This window comes from Syngnathoides biaculeatus, chromosome 2, assembly GCF_019802595.1.
Source record: "Syngnathoides biaculeatus isolate LvHL_M chromosome 2, ASM1980259v1, whole genome shotgun sequence".
In the NCBI taxonomy this organism is placed as follows: Eukaryota; Metazoa; Chordata; class Actinopteri; order Syngnathiformes; family Syngnathidae; genus Syngnathoides; species Syngnathoides biaculeatus.
Genome location: NC_084641.1, coordinates 24,111,701 through 24,123,961, shown reverse-complemented (window position 1 = coordinate 24,123,961; position 12,261 = coordinate 24,111,701). Strand labels below are relative to the sequence as shown.

At 41.3% G+C, this 12,261-nt stretch overlaps 1 protein-coding gene across 2 annotated transcripts in view; it reads left to right on the top strand.

Moving 5' to 3' along the window:
- The window catches only part of LOC133512633 (protein bicaudal D homolog 2-like), a 48,051-nt gene that overhangs the window by 19,852 nt on the left and 15,938 nt on the right, over positions 1–12,261 (top strand). For both annotated transcript variants that reach the window (XM_061842441.1, XM_061842432.1), the window contains 3 exons: positions 10,142–10,294; positions 11,654–11,868; positions 11,950–12,181. In XM_061842441.1, coding sequence (XP_061698425.1) covers positions 10,142–10,294; positions 11,654–11,868; positions 11,950–12,181 — 600 coding nt within the window. The remainder of the gene's footprint in view (positions 1–10,141; positions 10,295–11,653; positions 11,869–11,949; positions 12,182–12,261) is intronic.

Below are 12,261 nucleotides of genomic sequence, written 5' to 3'. Positions count from 1 at the left end.
TAGAGATGAGAGCGCCAATAAAGAACTTTGAAGAGGCTCTGTTTGAATGAAAGATGGGCAAAAACTGAAAGGACGAAAAGAGAGGACAAAGTGTTAGCCGAGTCGAAGTTCCTATTCACCTTCAAATCGTTTATTTGATGTGTACACGTATACCAAATTTTAGGATGCTTGATTGGCGGACTTTTGGGGCTTTTCAACTTCGCCATTTTCATTCTCTTACAATTAAAGGCATCATATTTATTTCATTATCTATGAACAGAGGAGAACCACAAGGTCCAATGTATATTTAAGGCTATGCTGGTGATAAAATAATAATAAAAAATAAAGACTGTAGTGTAGTTACAGGGGATCGTTCCTGTTTTCTTGTAGTCATTGCTTGAGACAGATGTCAGCAGTGTTTCTTATTGAGATTAGTCAAAGACTTAAAAATGGCACATCTTTCACAACGACTTAAGTTCTGAAAATCTCCAAGTCCCCCTTTTTAATTGGGTCAACTGCTGCTGAGCACTGCTTCCAAGTTGGTGTATGTCGGATGTCACGGAAACAAGATGATCTTCTTCAGATTGATTCAATAGATACACAGATTTTCAAGCAATTTAAAATTGTCTTTTGAAACGAATGGTTCCGGAAAAGTGGTTAAAATGGATCGGTGGATGATTCTGGAGCTAACTTTTAAACTTTTAAAGCATTTCAAACGTAGCATGGTTGAGGTACATCGTTAGACTTTGAAAACATTCACCGATGTATGATTTGCTTGGATATACAACACTTGCAAATGGATTACATTTATAGAACATAAGCCAGCCAAAAAGTGTTTTGCTGGTGGCCCACAGTGCTTTGTTGTCCACATTTTTCCAGCACCATGGACCCCAGCCAATACCAATTGGTTTCATGAAACTGTCTGATTCTGTAACTAGCCCAATCTATGGCAGATCATGACCCCTCTAATGGTGCTTCTGCGGGTACTTGGCAGATTTTGTGCGACAGGCAAATGGAGGCACCAACGTTGGCATTGTGACCAGTCCTGAAAGAGGCTTTTGTTGCCTCCAATTTAAATTAGCCCAGAAGCTGAAGCTGTGCGAGAGAGGGAAGTTACAGGAGGAGCTGAAAATAGCATGAATAAAGGAAATAAGCCTCAAGTATTTTAGCAATGAAACTGGCTTACTGAAAGTGAATTTAGTTTTATGGGGGACAGTGGTCTTTTGCTGTGACAGAATCATTGGAGAATAAAAGCAGCAATTGTGATTTTTTTTTTTTTTTGTTTTTGTTTCCTCAAAAGGGAAAAGTGTTTAAGGGATCAGCAGAGCTTCAAGAGATCCACACGTTACACAAATCACGGGCAAATCTCACGGGTTGTCTGTGATGCCAACATGTCAAAATGTATCTCCCACGAACACATTTCACACAAGACACGCTATGATGCAGTCGACAGGATTAAGCCTTCGCAAAGAGCGAGAACCATTGTGGGGTGGCGCAGTCTAACAGGCATGACTTCATTAAATTCATTTGGATGTCATGAGAGGAATAAGCCTACTGTGATGACTTTCATTATGTGCATAAAATTATGTGCATAACTTACATCGCCAACGTCTCACTGCATGCACTACACTGACGGAGAGGTGTCACAGTTGATCGATACATTGATAACTAATTGAGTGTTTTGGTCATGGATAGGCTCCAGCACTCCCATGACTCTTGTAAGGATAAGCGGCTTGGAAAATTGATTGATAATCATTTCAAGTCATTGTTTCACTCAAAACTGTTAAAACTATCAATCCATTTTCTGAGCTGCTTATTCTCACGAGGGCCACAGGAGTTCTGGAGCCAATCTCAGCTGTCATCAGGCACGAGGAAGGTCACATCCTGAAATGGTTGTCAGCCAATCGCAGGGCACATGGAGACAGACAACAGTAGTGCATGTTTTTGGGATGTGGGAGGAAACCGCAGAGCCTGGAGAAAACCCACGCAGGCACGAGGAGAACATGCAAACTCCACACAGGCCAGGCCAGGGTTAGAACCCGGTCCTGAGAACTATGAGGCTAACGCTCTACCACTGATCCAATGTGCCGCCTGATTTTATCCACTTAACAGTAAATATTCTCCGATTTCTGTGGTCCTCCATGAAACCAGAGTGAAAATCTTTTGGGTTTTATCAAAATTTGCAAAAATCTGCTTTTACGTAAAACAATGATCACCATCCTTCCCCTTTTTCTGATGTTACGGACCAAACAAAGTAACTGAAACATCATGAATTTATGAAAAAAAAAATCTGTTTACTATATTGTGAAAATTTACATTTATAGCCGCAGTGAATGAACTCTTAACTGTGTCGGTGCTTGTCAAACTAATAGTCCTTCACGTTAATCAGTACCCGAGAATTAGCTCTCTTTCAAAATGGCAGGTGAGTACAACATCACTCCTTCTTTTTTTGTTTAACCTTGAAAAATAACAAACACTGTTCAACTGTTGTATTTTGAGCAGAATCTTGACATGCTGTTTTACAGTCTTTTTTTTTTAATCATTCAATGTTGCTTTTCTGCAGTAGCATCACTCCATCTGGTGCAGTCTTAACATGTTCTCTCCTTTTTGACCTCATTTGAATCACCATAATGAGAAGGCCATTCAAATGTCATGCGTGATTGACTATGGTATAGGCATAGTCTACATTAGCTTCTTCCCATCTGGATTTTCTTCACAGTGATGAAGATGGATGTATGTATGGATAGATATTGGGAATTGTTTCATCAGCAGCACAGATGGATAAATTTTAGTCGTGAATGCAAGCTTGAGGTTGATTGCAGAAAGGTCAGCCAAGTGGTAAAACGAGTCATCCTTTGTTCCCTCGTATTATTCTGTAACGTAAGGCAAATGTAATGGGACTCCACAAGGGCTTATCTGCCCTATTACTTGTAACACAGAAGTCAAAACAGCTCAAATCTTGTCTTGTGGGAGCCTGAGGGCCGTCAGCAGATTAAAACAATAAAACATGATCTTGATTTCTTTTTTCTTTGCTATGGAAGATTCCATAGTGGCTTGGTGTCGCATATCACTGCATAATACTGCATAGCCAAATCCAAAAGATACCAAGTTTAATCATACCAAACCATCCTATATGCCCGCCTGCTTCAAAACCCAGAATTTTGTTTATGGATTATTAAATTATTCACTTCAGGGGAAAAACATCTGGAAACCAATGTTTTGATTTTTTTTTGTTTTTTTTTTTTTTTTTGTTGTCATTTTACATCCAAATCCAAATTTTATTCATTCTTAGCCAATGTCAAGAATGTAAGTGGACTACTGTTGACTGGCTGCATAGAATACACAATTCTGACAACCACAAACAAATAATGTTAAACTGTTGTTGAACTCTGTGGTCTTCGTGGTTGGCAGTATTACATTTTGAGCAGTAGAACAGAAGCGACAAATTAGACTGAAGAAAACTCATTGATTGACGTGATTACGTGTTAACAGTAGCACCTCAAAAACGAGGCTTCCAAACTACTCAGACTAACTGACCACCCCCTAATCAAAAAATCATTCTGAGTAGCTGTCTGACTATTTCTGACTGCTTTAGGGACTTCAGTTTAGGGCTTGACTATTATAAAACCTCCAGATGTTATTTGGGAGAGCCGGTCACAACTATCGGCATCATTTAATCCAACTCTGCTAAATCTGTCAGCCTTCTAACTAATGTGTCTATTTGTAGCCTCTAAAATCACTATCGACTATATCTGGCAGCTTTGCCATGCCATTAACCCCAAAAGATGTCTAGTCTTTTTGTCTGCTTTCAGGAAACAACCAAAGTGTCAGTCTCGATTCAAGCCCATGGCCCAAACGACAAGAGGGCGTTTCTGTGGTCGATCAATTATTTCAAACAAATCAACAGCACATAGACGGACGGACACGTTCACTTCACTTCACTAATGGAGAGGTTTCTCCACTTTTGTCCAAGTGACCTAAAAAGCTGTTAAGTGCATAAAGACATTCCGCAGTTGCACAATGGGAAACGTACAATCAAGCGCACACTCTCAAATTCCCATTCATATTTAAGTTTTTTTTTTTTTTTTTTAAACTATGTCTCCCTCACACAAGTCAGAAAGCTCTGTCTTTAATGGCAACGTCTTCCACGGGAGAGATGCATGCGCACAGATCTCCTTTCACCATCATAGTTGCAGAAATTTGCTGAGCATCGTTACCCCCCTTCAACCTCCTTTTCTGCTGAGCATCTTCCTGTTCTATTAAATGTGATCTGCACTGAGTGTATGTGTTCTGGGTATTCTGTTTCCTCTCACAATCCAAAAACATGCACGGCAGGTTAATTAGTTACTCTTAATTGCTCGAAGGTATGAATGTGAGTGCGAATGGTTGTTTGCAACCAGTTCAGGGTGTACCCTGTCTCCTGCCCGATGATAGCTGGGATCGATCCGGCACTCCCGCGACCCTTGTGAGGATAAGGAGCTCACAAGTCTGGACCGCACTGGCTTCGGAGACCATCCAGTTAAATTTTGGCTGTAGAATGGCAAGTTGGATTCTCTGGTGTTAAGAAAATAGCCTTTAACAAAAGTGAAAAATCCAAATCTACAATTGGCATAATCCCAATACTTTGCTACTGTGATTGAGCTGTTTCCAATTGAAGTTTCAACTATAGCAGCTTAAACACATTGGGAAATACCTCCGAGCTTTGGGGTGATTTAAGCAGGCTCAGCATCATCACGCTGTGAAGCTTTTCCTGGTGCATTTGACAGCCCTGTCGGCCCATCAGACGTTTTGAGCTGTGACTTTTTAAAAGCCGAGAAATATGATGAAAACAAACCATCTGGTTTATCTTGCATAAGTTCACTGTACTCTAGATTCTTCCTTCGAACCTGACTGCCTTTAAGCATTTGTTGCAAATTGGCCACCCATCTTGAATGTAAGTGTGTTTCTGTTGGTGTGTGGCGCATGCGCAGCTGTCCGGCGTCACCTGCTGAGGTTGGGGGAAGGGGTGTGAGCTCTTTTGCTGGCCCCTCAGACGGCCATAGATCACATGCTCCAATCTAAGCAAGCACATGTATTTCACACTATCCCAGGAGATGTTAGTGACCCTTGCCTCTTTGGGAAGGGACTTACTCACATGACCTTTGGTCAGACGGTGAGCCATCTGACCTCGCCTGCAGTGTGGAACGAGATTGTATGGCACAGGATGCACAGAAGGGTCAAAGCTCCGGGATGCCATGTAATCGGATGGAGGGGGTCTTTTAATCAGGTTTACTATGAATACTGGCCTATATTCGTATTAAATCAACAGCACTGTCCCACCAGCTGAAACAAATGAGATTTGAGATACCTAAGCAAACAGCTGGCATAAATCTTTTGAATTTCTGATTCTGTGAAGCAGTTAGAAGAGGGTAGAACTCATGTCCGATGAACCTACGTTTAAAAATGTTTTTGGATATTGTGAACGTCGTGTTCTCCAGGGCAAAGAGGAAAAGAAACATTTAGAACAGGGGTGTCAAGCTCATTTTTCTCTCATTGTAGTTCCGGCTTCCCTCAGAGGGCCGATGTGACTGCGAAACAATAAAAATATTTAATCTTATCATCATATTTACATCATCAATTTATGAACAAGTTTTGGAATCAGAAATCAAGGGCAATGTGTTTTTCAATTGGGAACAAAAATACTTGTAATATCTCAACTTCATCATTTATGATAATGAAATTTTGGTACAGATTTTGGAAGAATCGTGACAATTGACACTAGATTTGGCTCCACGGGCCACATAAAATCATGTGGTGGGCCAAATCTGGCCCCCGTGCCTGAGTTTGACACCTGTGATTTAGAATGTAAAGGATTCAAAGTTCAAAAGCCAGCAAATGTGATGGAATGGTATCTTACACATCTATGAAGGCACCATTATTGCTGAATGGGACACGCAGGTTTTGGAGAAACATGCTGCCATCCAAGCAAAGTCTTTTTCATGGAGGACCCTGCTTATTTTAGCAAGACAATGCCAAACGTGCACGTGTTACAACGGCGTGCCTTTGTAATAAAGCAGTAGTGTTGGTACTAGAGTGGCGTGCCTGCAGTCCAGACCTGTCTCCTACTAAAAATGGGTGGCGCATTATGGAGCGTAAAATTCGAAAATGGAGACCCCAGAATGTTGAACAGCTGAAGCTGTGCATCAAGCAAGAACGGGAAAGAATTACACCGACAAAGCTTCAATAATGTCTCCTCCGTTCCCAAATGTTAATTAAATGTTGTGTCAAGAAAAGGTGATATAACACAGTGGTAAATATGACCCTATCCCACCTTTTTTTGGAATGCGTTACAACCATAACATTTCAAATTAAGGATTATTTGTTTATCAGTTTGAACATTAAATATCTAGTCTGTGGTGTATTCTATTAAATATAAGTTAAACATGATTAGCTAATCATTGTATTCTGTTTTCATTGAACACAACATGCCAACTTGCAATTGGATTTGTACGATGTGTTTTCAATATATTTTTAATGCAACGGAAGGATCAGTCTTAGAAGGGCTTGAACTTTTTACATGCCTGTGTTTTAGTAGGCAAAATCATGCTAGTGGTGTGCCAGTTTCAGAGGTCTATGTGGTTGTAGCTGAGTTCTCTGTCAGCCAACCAAGTTCAAATGGATATTTTATTTGTTTAGCCATCAATGAGTCCAGTTGTAGATGTTCATCCATCCATTTTCTTAGCCGTATCCTCACAAGGGTCGCGGGGATTGCTATAGCCTAGTCAGCAGGCAGGAGGCAGGGTACACCCTGAACTGCCAACCAATTGCAGGGCACATCGAGACAAACAGCCGCACTCACAATCACACCTCGGTGTCCAATTAATGTTGCATGTTTTTGGGATGAGTGAGGAAACCAGAGGGCCCGGAGAAAACCCGCGCATGCACCGGGAGAACATGAAAACTCCACACAGGCAGGGACGGGATTAAATTCGGGTCCTCAGAACTGTGAGGCCAACATTCTATAGTGATATTGATGATGCATTGTGAATCTCTTTAAATGTTGGGAATTTGGTGAATGGAAGTTAGCGAAACAGTTTGAAGAAGAAATGTGGATAAGATCCGGAATACATTGTGTCCTTGCACATTCACGGCTCACCGTTCGAGTCCTGCATATTCATGGATGTTGCGCACCAAGTTAATTAATTTTTTTAAATGTAGCGTATTTTCACAATCGTAGCATTCTTAAATTTGCTTCAAAACAGATGAGGCACCACATTAGACATGGCGCGTTGCAATGTGGTGCACTTTAGGTGCACACCCAGTTGCAGAATATGCAAATGTTATGTGACTTGTCCAATTAAGTATAGTTGAACACACTGGTGACACTGTTAGCATGCATGCTCACACGTGTTTTAGTGTGTATGCAAGCTACCATATAACAATTGCATTTCACATCTGTAAGCAGAAGGTTACATTGCCAGTGGAGGCAGGTCATTAAAGACGATGTTGTTCACACATCAAAACGAAAATGATCACGCCGCAGCAAACAGAATGGCATGACTAGCAAATAATGCAACAAAAATTTAACTGAATAATTGTCACAAAACATGCACTTTAAAAGATATTTACATCCCCCCAGCATGCTTTGCGGCACTGAGGATGCCCTGAATATTTTTAGTTTCGAGGTGACACTATGAGTGTGTACAACATCGTCAGTAATGACGTGCCTTCACAGGCAGTGCGTGGGTCAGTGTATGCTTCTGTTTACCAATTTAAAAAGCAACTATTTCTGCCTTATTAGTGCCATCATATGGTATCTTACATACACACTAAAGCACGCTCTAGCATGCATGCTAACAGTGTAACCAATGTATTTAAGTGTATTTTCTTGGACAAGTCACACAACAATTATGCACGTAAGGTATGTCGTCCATTTTGCAGAAATTTTAAGACTTTTAAACACATCTTGTGGTTGCAAAAACATGGTACAAATATATGGGTGTATTAATACTACATCCATCATTTGCAGGGTGTTACGTTTGAAACTGTAATGTGAAAATCTCTTCATCTGGAATTTGTATTTAAAAAATTTTAGGACTGGGAATACACTAATGACCAAGATGGTGAAAATGGGCTGAACGTTTTAAAGTTGAAATGGTTTAAAATGGTCAAGTAATGTGTTCAATAGAAATAAGAAAATGTCGTCTCTGTGGGAATTTTATTTGTTTAAAAATGAGAACAGTTCTCAAAATGTCCTGAATGATTTGAGCATTCTGAACTTGGAATAATTGGAATTGGTCAAGTAACGTGTTCAATGAAAATAAGAAAACATCAACATTGTGGGAATTTTTTTTCTTTTTAATTGAGGGCTTTTGAGAACAGTTCTCGAGATGTCCTAGATAATCTGAACATTCTAAATTTGGAATCCGACTGATGGGGACCTTTGTTGAATGCGTCATTGTGATTGTTTTTTTTTTGTTGTTTTTTTTAAATGGAAAATGTGGAATGCATTCAGAATCCACACAATCAATTATAATAACAATCTCTTATTCAAACGCAACTCTATGGTGGCGAATGAATCAAGTGCACTCTCCCACACAGACCCTGTCATTAGACATGCGCGACACCTCCTGAATAGGAATTCGACATTAAACATCCCCTGCAGCTCAGCTCAGCTCAGCTCTGCACTGTCAGGGGCGTGGCCAGGCCACTGCCCTGCGAGCAGCTTTCTCAGAAGCAGTTCCTCACCTGTGCCTTTTTGACACTAATCAGGCTAGCCATATAAACTTTGTGTTTGGCATTGTTAGTAGCCAGTTGGTTGTGGTTGACACTGCAGCATTTTGTGAGTACGCAAGCGTCTTGTTAGTATAGCTCCCTCGTTAAAGCATTTCTGTGCCACTATTAAAGTCTTGTTCATGTTTCAATCTGTGCCTCGTAAGTTATCAGACCTCATCTCTGAATTTTTGGACTTAACCTTTTTGCTACGTGTTTTGTTTGTGCTTCTGCCTTTTTTGGATTGCTCACCGGTGTATGACCTATGCCTGGAATAAAACCACCCTCAACATTATGTCACTGCCTCTGAGTCCTGCATTTGGGTCCGACCCCTTGTCGCTTGCTCGTGACGTGCACAAGATGATTAATCATTTCATGTGGCATACAAAAGGTGTCGTCTTCACTAGCAGAAAACACTTTCAATCAGACACACAAGATTGGGAGATAGTTCACTACATTACATTGCTCTTGAGGGACATTAATGTTGTCAAAAAACAAAAAAAGAGGCTGTTTTAGTGGAAATAACAGTCCTGTTTGACTGACAAAATCACTCATGTGTTCACTGGAAGACATTTCTGACTATCAGGTCACCCAATTGGCGCAAGTTCTTATCTAGGAATGTTCTTGATTCGATCAGTCAACCTGTCAGGTCTGATTTCATAGAATAATCTTACATGCACAGGCTAATGTGATCACATGGCGCCAGTGTGAGTAGCAGTGGCCACCTGGCAAAGGGATTGGAAGGCTAATTGTACCTCTGCTATTAGTTTCTCTCTGCTGACAGAATGACACACACGCACATGCAAAGTCGCACGTGTTCCACCCCCGGCTCAGGCGATGACACCATATTTGGTGTGTGAGCGCATGTGGTTTACTTCCGCTTTCTAATGTCACCTGATGACATTCATTTTGCAGCTTGAAGTTGGCTTTTGAGCTTGATTTGGGTTTCTAGGAATGAGTGGGGGAAGGTGCTTCCTCATGGCTCTCTCACCTTTTAATAATTAATGAAGGCTTTTTAACACTGCACAATCCTGCTGCACATTTACCAGCATGTCGTCTCCGAAATGTACGTTCATTCTGTTAGATCTGAGTTTTGCCATTGAATACCTGTCATCAAATAGGCTTAAGGGTATATTTGTGGCGTCACAGCCGGAAGACACCTGGCATCTCATGTCTTCATTAGGCGCATGCAGCAAGCACGTTGGTTCCTACCAGCTGGAGATTTAGATTTGGTTAATGAGACAATCTGACATATACACGATGAAGTACCATTCTCCTGTCAATAGCCATTGTCGCCTTTCTTTTTTTTCACATTTTTCCTTTTAAAATGTTGGGAAAGTTGGTAATTGACAAGCTGACACGTCTTTCTTGTTCCCTGTGTCTCTGTTGGGCCATCGCTTTGATGCCACAGAATTGCCAGATGGTGGAGCTCCAGAGGAATCAGTTGCGTGATGACATCAAGGAATACAAGTTCCGGGAGGCTCGTTTGCTGCAGGACTACACTGAGCTGGAGGAGGAAAACATCTCGCTGCAGAAGCAGGTCTCAGGCCTCAAGCAGAGCCAGGTTAGTCGGTGCTTGTTCATATCATCTGGAAAATTAGAGCTGCAGTTTTTTAGGCTTTCTTGTCCTTCCATGTTCAACACAGATTTCCAAAGAAGTGCTGAATTAAGATTTTTCCAAAATTCCTGGCTTCTTCCCTATGCCATGGTCATTCTGCAATATACTTCTGTGTAGCAGTGAGGAAACAATGCAACAACAGCACACACATTTTCATGAATTGACAAATGATTTCTCCATCCATGATATGTTTGTATGTTGCACCCATTCTATACTCGTTTCAAGTATCAGACACCACCAAGTACTGTGCACTGTAGTTGGTTCAACAAGTAACTATGGGTTGACTGTATTGGTGCGCTTCCCAAGTTTTGCAATAAAATACACCAAAACTTATAAATGCGAGTACTAAAATGGAAATGGGAGTCAAATCATAGTTATTGTGGAAATAGTTTTATGAATATAAACTTCCCTTAGGGCAGGGGTTGCGAACCTTTTCGACTGAGCCGTAAAGGCCAAATATTTTAAAATGTAATATCAAAAGAGCCTTACAGTTTTTTAAAAACTAAGTCCAGGTGTATTTGCGCATTTATGTAAGACTAACACTTTTAGAGTACAGTAAGTTTCTGGAATATTTTAAATAACATTGCTACACTGTTGCTCACCAATGATGACAAAAGTACTTTTTACGATTAATGCGGCAGCTCATGCTGCACGGTTTTGCTGATGGCTTTGGAATTCATACATAGATTAAGCTTCATGCAGGCATTACGACTTCCATCCGTTCATCATGAACATAATTAAATTTGATTTGCCATCATGCTGGTACGATGGTGAACGGTTCTTGCCGACGAAGGCATGTCTCTTATTCGTTTAATTATCTTGTCTTTATGCGAAGTTGTCAAAATGTTTATTGGCAACGTCGAGTATGAGTGGTTTGGCATACCCCCATCTGTGAATTTAAACACACAGCAGAACCCTCCATCTCCATTCTTGTTGAGAACTTTGGTGGTACTCATTTTTTTTTCTTTGAACGACCTTTGTCAAAAGCATTTCCATAATTAGTTGCCGATATACCCTTCTGCACCTGTGGACGACTACCACGCAAAAACTACGTCAACCCCACTAGTCCAAATTGTCCCTGCGTCATTTGCGTTGCCTTGTACAGCAAACTACGGCAACCCCACTAGGACAAAGCTTCTCTGCACGACAGCAATCACATTACTGTATGTCGTTATGAGGGCTCCGGGAGCCATATGCAATCGCCAAAAGAGCCAGGTATGGCTCGCGACCCAAAGGTTCCCGACCCCTGCTTTAGGGCATAAGGCATCAAAACCATAACTATCTCCACTTTTCTTCCCTGCCCAGGTTGAGTTTGAGGGTTTGAAGCATGAAATTCGTCGTCTCGAGGAGGATATGCAGTTCTTGAACAACCAACTGGAGGACGCCATCCGCCTAAAAGAGATTGCTGAGCGTCAGCTGGGTGAAGCCCATGAGACCATCAAGACGGAGCGTGAGCTGAAAGCCTCTCTTCGGAAGGAGCTGTCCCACTACATGAACGTTGGAGACACACTCTACAACAGGTAAATAATAAACACAACCTCAATCTCTTCATTGACTGCAAATACAATTCCTTTTTTCACATTCCCTTTCCCCGCCTGCAGTCCTCTTAGTATATCTCTGGATGGACTCAAGTTCTGCGATGAGACCATCACCGAGCCCAACAATGACGACGCCCTCCATGGATACGATAACAGCTTCAGCAAGCTGCTCACCGATGACAACCGCATGTCCAAAAAGGAAGAGCTCTTCCACCCAGCACCCAGTCTTGTGGATGACCTACTGAGCGAGTTGAACATCTCTGAGATCCAGAAGCTTAAGCAGCAACTGATGCAGGTTTGCCAAAACCAAGGATGCTCTGCATACCTCGTTTGTATTTTCTTACATTTGTATTTACGTCCAAATCAGGTGAACGG